This window comes from Myotis brandtii, unplaced genomic scaffold (genome assembly GCF_000412655.1).
Source record: "Myotis brandtii unplaced genomic scaffold, ASM41265v1 scaffold59, whole genome shotgun sequence".
In the NCBI taxonomy this organism is placed as follows: domain Eukaryota; kingdom Metazoa; phylum Chordata; class Mammalia; order Chiroptera; family Vespertilionidae; genus Myotis; species Myotis brandtii.
In genome coordinates, this window is record NW_005370223.1 from 459,578 (window position 1) to 471,627 (window position 12,050).

At 36.0% G+C, this 12,050-nt stretch overlaps 1 protein-coding gene across 1 annotated transcript in view; it reads left to right on the forward strand.

Moving 5' to 3' along the window:
* Positions 1 to 147: 147 nt before the first annotated feature.
* Positions 148 to 12,050, forward strand: part of FAM92A1 (family with sequence similarity 92, member A1) — a gene marked incomplete at its 5' end in the record, with an annotated part of 22,677 nt that continues 10,774 nt past the window's right edge. The window contains 5 exons of the mRNA XM_014550246.1: positions 148 to 423; positions 3,043 to 3,111; positions 4,097 to 4,198; positions 7,271 to 7,276; positions 8,308 to 8,412. Of these exons, the coding sequence (XP_014405732.1) occupies positions 148 to 423; positions 3,043 to 3,111; positions 4,097 to 4,198; positions 7,271 to 7,276; positions 8,308 to 8,412 (558 nt within the window). The remainder of the gene's footprint in view (positions 424 to 3,042; positions 3,112 to 4,096; positions 4,199 to 7,270; positions 7,277 to 8,307; positions 8,413 to 12,050) is intronic.

The following is a 12,050-nucleotide window of genomic DNA, read 5'->3' on the forward strand; positions in this document are numbered from 1 at the left end:
GTTCGTGCGCCCACTCCGGCGGGGCTTTGAGGCCGGGCCCGAAGGGGGACGGGGGACCTAGAGGAGGGGGATCCGCCTCGGAGAAGCTGCAAAACGCCCCAGGAATGTTTGCCTGTCAAATTAACGTGGAGATGAAGCCATCTTGTCCCTATTGAGAATGACTTGCTTTGTGTCACCTTTTCCTCTAGGGATGCTCAGACCAGACAACTGCAAAATGCCGTCACCAACGTGGAGAAGCATTTTGGAGAGCTGTGCCAAATATTTGCTGCTTACGTGCGCAAAACTGCCAGACTGCGAGACAAAGCAGACCTCCTGGTGAATGAAGTGAACGTGTACGCCGCCACAGAGACCCCGAATTTAAAGCAGGGCCTGAAAAACTTTGCTGACGAGTTTGCCAAACTTCAGGATTATCGACAAGCAGAGGTATGGAGCGCGGTCATTGTCAGGAATGAGCCCTGAAGTAGGTGGATGAAGGAACCAGGAACACTCCCTTGATGACAAACCTACCTTGTCCTGTCTGTGACACTGTGTGAGTCTATTAAAGGGAAGCTTCCTGTTATTTTACCATTCTCAAACTCAACTTTAGGGTGTCTTGAAATCTAGACTTTCCCCATTTCATTTTCCAACTTTGGGCCAAGGAGGAGGGTCTTAAACATAGTGTCCCTGGGGAAGAAGAGGAGCAGGACTTGTGTCTTGTGGTCAAGTAAGTGTAAAGTATGTCTGGAGATGGACGATGTGGGGATGGTCATGTGAGTAAGTAAATGGACCAGAGATCTCCGCTCTTTCTTTGCTCAGGGAAGTTGACCAATGTTCCACTGCGGGGGAGGGAGGGGCACTGATTTATATCCTGAATGCAAACCAGTAGTGAGACTTTGTGGTATGAAATTGTTTTCCTCCCAAAAGTCCATTTTTCCCTTTAATACCTCATAAGCACTTTCACTTATATTTATTTAGGTTTCAAGACACAGGTTAACTTGTCAGAAGTTGTCAAATTAGAGCTGCATTGCTTCTTTGGCCCTTTTCTCCTTAGTGCTTTTGGTCTTTTTTTCTAAAGCCTAAAACAGAAATTTCAATTATAAAACAAAAAAACAAAATGAGTATAATGATTTTTGAACCTATAATTGCTATTCATACAGAAATTTGAGTAGTTACGTTTGGGTGTACTTTTTTGGAGAGCTGTTGAGTTTTGTCATATACTTCTGTAATAAACAAGCAACTCTCACAGTTACACATAACTAACTGGTGACTTACTATTTCAGAAATAATTTATACTGACAGATAACCCTAAAATCCCTTGTTAACCAGTCATTTCCATGTCCTTTTCTAGAAACCCTTTATGCTATTTGTCAAATAGCAAAGTGAATTGATTCACATTTGTTCTCCTTTTTATTTCCCTTGCTTACCAAATGGTGGAGGTGCTAATGAACAAAAGGTAGGCAACAAAAAGGAGAACAGAAAAAAGCCTTGGCTAACCCTTCCACTGAGTAATCAGTGTATGGATTATTCAAAATGGTATAGACCAGTGGTCGGCAAACTCATTAGTCAACAGAGCCAAATATCAACAGTACAATGATTGAAATTTCTTTTGAGAGCCAAATTTTTTAAACTTAAACTATATAGGTAGGTACATTGTTATTAACTTAATTAGGGTACTCCTAAGGCTTAGGAAGAGCCACACTCAAGGGGCCAAAGAGCCACATGTGGCTCGCGAGCCGCAGTTTGCCAACCACTGGTATAGAAACTATCCTGAATATTCATGGTTTTGACTTTAGGATTCCTAACACTGAAGTGCTCAATGAGAACTTGATTTCCTTTGTTTTTCCTAAAATCTTTTAAAATGAAACATTCAGATACATTTTATTTATAAAAGCTGAAGAAAAATCAATATGAAATGTACTCACTGATTATCTATCTAAACATGTATTATCAATAAAAGCCCTTTTCCTGCTACAAAAGTAATACTTGTTCTTAAACAGTTAAATACGTGTCAGCTGGTATTACCTATCCTGGAAAAGAAAATTTTAATGTCCAGAAGTTATTTTTCTTATGCTATATACTTGCTTTTAAAAAAAATCCATTTCTTTAAAAATCTGTTAGTAAAAGAATTGCCCAATATGTGATAAAAACTATAATGTTTCATAAGTGTTTACTTCTAAATAAAAGAGATCAACCGTACAGGTGACAGCTCAGGAACACCTGAGACCATTTATCTTATTCCCTACGCTTTAATGATTGATAAATGGCTTCCCAGAAAAAATTGCAGCTAATACAGTGGTCTCTAAGCTTTCTTGATTTTGAGGTTTGTGTTGCTTTAAAAGTTTCCAATATGCTGTATCTTTCAGCTTTGCTTTGCTTTTCTTATCTGGAAGATTGGGCTATTACATTTTGGAGAATATATACTTAAAGTACCCAACACTGTGCTTAAACACACTCAAACTGGTAACTGTATTAAATTTGAGATGTCTTGCCGCTGGTGTGGCTCAGTAGTTGAGCCTTGACCTATGAACCAGGAGGTCACAGTTCAATTCCGAGTCAGGGCACATGCTCAGTGCCCAGTCCGGGGGCAGGTAGGAGGTAGCAATCAATGATTCTCTCTCATCATTGATTGATGTTTCTATCTTTCTCTGCCTCTCCCTTCCTCTCTGAAATCAATAAAAATATATATTTTTTAAAAATTTAGATGCCTTAAAACTTACCCAAAAGCTACTTACTGTAAGGTACGAAAGCAATACAGAGATGGTATGGCAAGGATGAGCTCCTTGGAAACCTGAGGGATTTTCTTGTCATATCGTGCACCAGGTGATTTTCGGCTTTAATTGTTACTGTACAGCTTACCAGTTTTTTAATGTGTTTAAGTTTAGATTCTGAATCTTATCAGTTCTGGTGATTACTGAAAATAAGTTAAACTGTGACATTTTAATTTGAAAAATTTTTAAATTAGTCTGTATAGTAATTATTTTTAGGATAAACAGCACAGCTTTTATTTCAGAATTGAAATTTTGATCTATGTTTCTTTTCAGTTATGTTTTATAATTTTAATAGGTTGAGAGACTTGAAGCCAAAGTAGTTGAACCATTGAAAGCTTATGGAACCATTGTAAAATTGAAACGAGTAAGTAAATTCATTCTTTTTCTACTATTATTAGGTATCCTAGCAAAAAGTATGATTCCCAATAATTGTTCTTTTAATAAAAAGTACAAAGTAGTGTTTAACCATTTTTTATACACTCTGAAGAGCTATTTCTTAGAACTTTGAGAATAAAAAGATGTTTTTAGTGAGCTTACTAAATATACCACTGTAGCAACATAAAGAAATATTTTGTTTATTGTGGATACTTTTAATATTTATAGTCGTGAAGACTATATGAGCAGAAATTATTTTACTAAATACATGAGTTTATACTTTTGTTTTAGAGCAGGTAATAAAATGTAGACTAAAAATGGGTATAGCAAAATTCTATTTTTTAATTGAGGTATAGTTGACATAACATTAGTTTCACATACACAATGTAATGATTTGATAATTGTATATATTGTGAAATAATCACCACAATAAGTGTAGCTAACATGTCTCACCATAATTACAATTTTGTGTGTGTGTGAATAGGGTTTTAAGGTCTACTCTCAGCAATTTTCAAATATTCAATACAGTGCTATTAGCTATAGTCACCATGCTGTACATTACATCCTCAAAGTTCTATTTTGTAAATAAACTTTATTGAGGTATAATTTACATGTAATAAAATTCTCCCGTTTTAAGTCTAAATTGAATTTTCACAAATGTGTATATATAACTACTATCAAAATTATATATATATGTAAATATATACGTGTATATATATGTATCTGTATCTGTGTTTACATGGTTATAATTTTGCATTGAAATTATCTGGTCATTGTAATTTTGAGAGGATATTAAAGAAATACATATGTGTGCATTGTCACATACAGAGGTACACACTAATTCTGCAACAGTAATTCCTGTGGTAATGATGCCTGGATCAAACAAGACCATTCTCCCATTCTTAAATCAGAGTGTGTGTATTTTATTTCTAAAATCACAGGTTATTATTAACAAAAAAAATGCCTATTTGCAGGATGACCTCAAAGCAACATTAACAGCAAGGAATCGAGAAGCCAAACAGTTAACTCAGTTAGAAAGAACACGCCAGCGAAACCCATCTGACCGACATGTTATTGTATCCTTTGAATTTTGATCTTTAAAAAAACATTTTGTAAGGTATGCAGTACAGAAGTAAATGTATATGGAAATTATGCATTTCTACTTTTAAATGTGCAGAGAATCTAAAAAATAAAAGCATAATATGCAAACCGAACAAATGGCCAAACAGCGGAACAACCATCCGGACGAAGCCGCAGCTGCGGGGGCCAAGGCTGCGAAAGCCTACTCTTGCACGAATTTCATGCACCAGGCCTCTAGTTTGAATACAATGGTCGAAAAGAAATACGCATTCATGAATTTCCACAATAAAAATTAGATTATTTTAAAGAGAATACACTACCTAATTCAGTCCCCTTATATTGTTTTTCACAATAGGTAGTCAAAAAATAAAACACTCATAAATGTAGATGTTTTTATAAAGAGTACAAGATTCTGAGATTTTTTTGAATGATAATGACTAAGTATTAATTATAAAATTAAAGATCTATGATTAATTATAATTTAGCAATGCCATCTGCTGTTTTTAAAAAAGGAAAGGAAAAATCTTTTTTTTTTTGCCAAATAATACCCTTTATCTTAAAAAACAAAACAAAAACACTGTATGAAACCATAGTTATGACTGCCAGTCAAAATCCTGAGGAGATTTAAAGAGTATAATTGATGGCCACAGCTGGGCACAAAGTGATCTAGAGAGGAGTGTCTACTGTAACAAAGTTCTTCTGTTAGAATGACTGTTTCTTAAACTGGATTGTGCCTTGTTCATGACTAAACAAAATAGAAAATTGCCAGCAACTGGGATAGGTGCAATTGTATAGAAAGTACTAATTTATCCCACTGCCTCTTTTTCCCATTTCTTATGTCTCCTTCCTACTTCCTTAAGGTTTTTACTGCCCAGCTCAGCCAGAAACCACCTGAGGAGTGGCTCTTTGGGGTCACTTGAGGTTCCAGAACACCTCCATTCCTGAGGGGAATCCCTTGAGCAGTGATTTGGGGCTACGCCAATTGCCTGGTCCTCCTTCCTTTGGACCAAAGGTACATATGCCCAACCTTGTAATAAACAATAATGGGCAGCCACAGGACTGGGACTACCCATTGGCGGCTAGGACAGGAACATCTAGACCAGTGATGGCGAACCTTTTGAGCTCAGCGTGTCAGCATTTTGAAAAACCCTAACTTAACTCTGGTGCCATGTCACATATAGAAATTTTTTTATATTTGCAACCATAGTAAAACAAAGACTTATATTTTTGATATTTACTTTTATATATTTAAATGTCATTTAACAAAGAAAAATCAACCAAAAAAATGAGTTCGCGTGTCATAGGTTCGCCATCACTGATCTAGACAGTACTTGAGGCTTAAGATCAACGAATTAGAGATAATAGAGGCTGTGTTTTAAGTAAGTCAGACAAAGAATGCTAGAAAATTTATCACTGACAAATAGGGACTAAGGCAGAGGCCAGGGGATGTCACTAGTTTTTAAGAAGTCAGAGGTCAAAATTTTGTTGTGTGTAGAAGAGTACATAAAGGCAGAAAAAAAATGTCACGTCTGAAATCCTGAGTGGTTGGAAAGATTGAGTGAGGGACATTAGTATTGACACGCAACACAGAAATGAATCTATTCCTAAAACACAGATGCTACTGACTTAGATGCTGTTCTTTAAACACTGCTGTGGAGGAAATAATCTTGTACCATAGATAAAGCAGGTCTGCAGATTCACATGAGGAGAAAAATGCAACAACTGAATAGCTTATTGCTAGGTGAATTGCTATGCTCACTGGGAAATATCTGTGAATCCAATGGATTTTGACAACCCCAGACAAGAAAATAAAGGACAATCTACATATAAATGTATTTGATGTAAATATATATGTAAATATATTCATCATAGCATAATAGAATATTAATCAGGATAGGCCCTTAAAATATATCAGACTATTCTAAAGAAGCACATTAAAGTTCAATATCTATATATATAAAAGCCTAAGCAACCGAACTACTGTTTGACCGGTCGCTATGACATGCACTGACCACCAGGGGGCAGATGCTCAAGGCAGTGGCAGCTCCTCCCTGTGCTCGTGCACTGGGCCTGTAGTGTAAAATAAAACAGCTCTGGTACAAGAGGGTAAGGTAAAGAAGAATCCTAGGGCTCTGCCTCCTCACTCCCTAAGACCCAGGTGGCTTCTAAACAAGCTGACTGGATCACAATTTGAAAAACACCAATCTGACTCACCCCTTTATACACTGTTTTGCACTCATGAGATATAATGATATTCATAAAGTCATATCATATTTTAATTAAAACCATTTCCTACTCAAATTAGTATAGGATTTTGAAGAATTTTCAACAAAAAGAAAAAACAGATCTATATCCTCTTTGTTAAAAATAGCTGTGTAACTTTGGGCAAGATGTTACGCTGGAATAAAAGGATTTGAGACTTTAAGAAACGAAGAGTAGTTGTTGGGGGGTGGTAGATTAAGATACTGATTCCCAATAGCTTCTGCTTCCCCATTCATTCCTCCTTTTGCCAAATCTACCTACGCTTCCAAAATCTAAAATGAAACTATCAATAAGTGGGAAGGGGAAAGACGTGAATCAAAAGAAAGTACTTACAAGTAAAGAATTGCCTGAATCACAAATAATACTAAGAAGTTAGTCCGCTTGAAACTCCCATTAGTAAAAATTTAACATACATCAAATAACTAAGAAATTTTTTCATTCTAATGCATCTTCTGGGGAGCTCTATTTTACTTTTGGATTTCCTGTGATGAAGTTATATTTTTTAAAATCCCGAGCCCAGTAACATAGAGAATTGTTTTTGGTTACTAGTTATGATTAAAGTTAAAAGTGTGTGTATTTTTTAAAAATTTTACACACAAACACATAGGTATAAATGAATATATTTTTAAATGCTTATTATCTTGAAATTGTTTTTAAGTTAACCTAATTGTAAGAGTATATAATCAATAGTTATAATTCATGTATAATTGTAAGAATATATAATTCTTTAAGAGTATATGATTTTAATTTATTGAAGAAAAACTGTTCTCTTTGAAACGTATTTTTTCCTTTATGACAAATTTCAGTCACAGGTGGGTAATAAAGTGGTGTGTCGAGATGGATCCTTAGAGTAAACCATTTTACTTATTTCAATTTATACATTTTCTGGAAAAAGAAAGCAAGGGCTAAATGTCAATATTGTGTGTCAAAAATGGTGGCAGACGCAAATTTTCCCCATGAATTAACTATTAAATGATTATATGTGATACTTTTGAGCAATTATATTACTAGCATAGGAAATAAAACTTTATTAAAAAGAACTGAATAAGAAAATTGGTCGTTTAAAATATCTATGTTACTGTTTAACAAAAAACTTAAATATTTTTGGTTAATTGTTGTCTTTGGAAGAGATGCTTCTTTAAAAGAAATACATGATAAGATTGGAAATGTTCTGCACTTTACAGAACTGCAGCCACAGGCTATATATTGCTTTTGAGCTCTTGAAATGTGACTAGAGTAACTGAGAAACCAGATTTTAAATTTTCATTTAATTTTAATCAATTTAAATGTAAAGAGCCGCATGTGGCTAGTGCCACCATTGATTGTACAACACAGGTCTAGATAGTATGAGTACTTATTAGAGTATATGAAGTAAAGCATTAAACTTGTCATCTAATTTATTAGTTATTGGTATATATAGTATTTCATGTAATAAGCATTAACTAATAATAACAGTGTAATATTGTCAGCTTATAAGAATATACAAATAGAAACTCAATATAGTATATATTTTACTCCACCTGATTAGAATATTACAGAATTAGAAATATAGTAAATCATCCAAAGGTGATATAGGAGGGAAAATGATTTAGTAGAAAGAAAGGGAGTTTTGTTTTCTTTTGTTTAAGATCATGAATCATGTAACTTCATAGATTTAACTTTATTCTGCATGTGCTTTTTATGTAGATCATTTTATTTTATGTAGCAAAAAATATTATCAGACATTTATACTGTTAGGCCAAAAAGCCAATACTGCAATGGTAGTATTTACAAATTGACTCAAATTAATGGATTCTGACTTGATTTTTTTTTCCATATCTTTTGTTGGGCAATATTTTTGTAGGCAGAAACCGAATTGCAGAGAGCTACAATGGATGCTACTCGAACAACTCGTCAGCTGGAGGAAACTATTGACAATTTTGAAAAGCAGAAAATAAAGGATATAAAGGTAATAATAAAAGCCTAATATGCTAAGTGTCTGGTTGTTCCATCTGCCATTCAACCAATCAAAGCGTAATATGCTAATGATATGCTAAGGCCACTCAATTGCTTGCTATGATGTGCAATAACCACCAGGGGGCAGTCAATCAGTCTCTATGATGTGCACTGACCACAAGGGGGCAGATGCTCCAACCGGTAGGTTAGCTTGCTGCTGGGGTCCGGCCTATCAGGACTGAGTAAGATGGGCTTGGACATGCCCTGGAGCCCTCCTGTGGTCCCTCCTCAGCTGGCCAACCTCCTGTGTCCCTCCCTGCCCCGGATCATGCACGGTGGGATCCCTTGGCCTGGCCTGCGCCCTCTTGCAGTCCAGGTTGAGGACCCCCCTCAAGTGCACAAATTTTGTGCACCGGGCCTCTAGTAAAGGTAATAAAGTAACTGTTAAGGTTCAAAACATGTTTTCTAACCTTTATGTTTTATTTAAATTTATGAAAAACTTAAATTACTGATTTATTTTTGAATTGTAGTTGCCATTCAGTGGTATTTTATATTAGTTTTGGGTATACAGCATAGTGGTTAGACATTTATATAACTTACAAAGTGATTCCCCCCCCATAAGTCTTGCAACCCGTCAGATACCATGTATAGTTATTACAGTATTATTGACTGCATTCCCTAAGCTGTACTTTAAATCCCCATGACTATTTTGTAACTGCCAATTTGTACTTCTTAAAACCTCCACTTTTTTTACCCAGTCTTCACCTTGTGGGATTGCAAACTGGTGCAGCCACTATGGAAAACATTATAGTGGTTCCTTAAAAAATTAAAAATAAAACTACCTTATGACCCAGCAATTCTACTTTTGGGTATTTATCTGAAGAGATCCAAAACACTAATTCAAAAAGATATATGCACCCCTATGTTCAATGCAGCATTATTTACAATAGCCAAGAATAGAAGCAGCTTAAGTGTCCATTGATAGATGAATGGATAAAGAGGTGGAAAATATATACAATGCAATAATACAATCCATAAAAAAGAATGAAGTCTTACCATTTGTGACAACTTGGATAGATCTAGAAGGTATCATACTAAGGGAAATAAGACAAAAAAATCAAGTATCATGATTACACTTATATGTGGAATGTAAAGAACAAAATAAACAAAACAGTAACAGACTTATAGAGAATAACTCACTCTGATTTTTTTAGCCGAGTCTGTGTGAAAAAAGATACTTAAGAAATCTTATATCAGATGTTACTTTCTTATGGAAAAAAAAAAATGGTATAAAGGGGCTACACATCCAACCAGAGACCAGATATTCAATTTTTTATGTTTCAGGCACTGTTCCAGGCACTTTATATAAATTATCTTTTAATCCTTACAGCAACCCCATGAGAATGAGGTGGCATTATCCATATTATATAAAAAAATTAGCAGAAGTATAAAGTAACTTATCCAGAGTATAGACAAAATTTGAACTATAAACCAATTACGTATTTTAAAAATCTGTGCTTCCCATTATAATAAAAATACACTATTATTAAAATCTTTATAGCATAAAGCTTTCTAATAACTACACATTTTCAAATAAGTAAATAGGGCAAGGATAACCAACCATGTAAACTTGCATCCATCATGATAAGGTGTCACAAGAATTGCCTTATTTTATTGTAACACATCAGTCAGTTTGAAACCTTGAGGATCATAGAGTCCAGGCATCTTGGAAAGATTTGAGGATTGCTTATGACCAATTATGTCCTTTAATACAAGTCATTTGATTTACTGCGGATTTTCCTGGAACAAGTATTTTTGTCATCTTACAACTATTAACAAAGAAACATCCTGCTCTCAAAAAGTTATGTTCTTATCAATAAGCATTTTTTGCCACTTAATTATATCATTCTTCTCTACAATCTGTGAAACAAAATCCATTTGCACCTTTAATTTCTTTAAATCCCTGCCAGTGTCAAAAGAGTTCACAATTTCAGTTTCACTGATAGCCAGGTTCTGAGGTCTCCAGTTTGGTCCCGAGGACCAAAAACCTTTATTAAGCCTCAATTCAGGCTTCATTCTGCTGTGTAATGGTAGATTGCTACGTATGACAAGCATCTCAGGAAGCTGCCCTGAGACAAATGTCTTTACTGAGATGGGAGAGCAGGAGCAGGATAGAATAGTTTGGCTTTAACCTAAAAAGTGAGAACGGAGACTTGTGAGGTGTGCCTGATTCCGCTGCCACTTACGGGCTTCCTCAGTGATGGGAATCTAATTCCTTTCTCTCACCAGTGCTCCTCAGGCCTGCAGACTTTTCCTTCACACATGGCCATCTGTGTCTCCGATCTTTGGGCTCACTTGAGTGTTCCACCTGCATGCTGATGACCTCTGCAAGTTTTTTTGTTTTGTTGTTTTGTTTTTTTTAATATATTTTATTGATTTTTTATAGAGAGGAAGAGAGAGGAATAGAGAGTTCTTAGAAACATCAATGAGAGAGAAACATTGATCAGCTGCCTCTTGCACACCCCCTAAGGGGGATGTGCCAGCAACCAAGGTACATGCCCTTGGCCAGAATCGAACTTGGGACCTTTCAGTCTGCAGGCCAACGCTCTATCCACTGAGCCAAACCGGTTAGGGCTGCAAGTGTTTTTAATTCCCTGAGCACCACCAATCATAAACAAGGCAAGAGTGAGTGCAGTATTCCAACTGCAATTTCTAATACCTGGGATTTCCTAAAGAAATAGGACATGGAGCGAGGGACTGCACAGTGGAGGGTGCACAGAGAAGAAAAGGGCTTCCAAATTTTTCTTTGCCTGCTGTATCATGCCCCTGGAAGAGGGAAGGCTGGTGGTCACACACTCAAAAAAGGACATGAAGAAACCCCTTTTTAAGAAATTCATACACCATGCAATTCACCCATTTATAAAGTGTTTTATGTTTTCAGATCTGTGCAACCATCACCACTCAATGTTAGACCATTTTCACCATCTTTGAAGTGAAATCTAGTACCCTTTAGCTTCTACTGCCCTGCTCCCCCGTAGTCCTATCTCAGTCCTAAACAACCACCTCTACTCTTATGTCTCTGAATTTGGCGATTCTGGACATTTCATATGAATGGAATCCTAAAATATATGATTTTTGTAACTGGTTTCCTTCACTTAGCATAATGCTTTCAAGGTTCATCCATATTTGTAGCATGTGTCGGTACTTCATTCCTTTTTACAGCTGAATATTCCGTTGTATGGATATTGCCACATTTTACTTATCCACTCCTCAGGTGATGGACACTTGGGTTGTTTATACCTTTTGGCTATTATGGTTATAAGTCATCTTAGTGAGTGTGGAATAGGATCTCACTGTGGTTTCGATTTACATTTCCCTGCTGATGTTTATTAGCCATTTAGTTTATCTTCCTTGAAGAAATGTCTATTCAAATTCCTCACCCATTTTTTTAATTGGGTTGTCTTTATATTATCCTATCCTATATAATAAAAGGGTAATATGCAAATTGGTCGCTATGATGCACACTGACCACCAGGGGGCAGATGCTCAATGCAGAAGCTGCCCCCCGCCCGCAGGGGACCAACCTCTCAGTTCCTTCCCCCGGCCGTCAGGTTCCGATTGCCCAATGGCAAACAGGAACCAGGGGTGGGG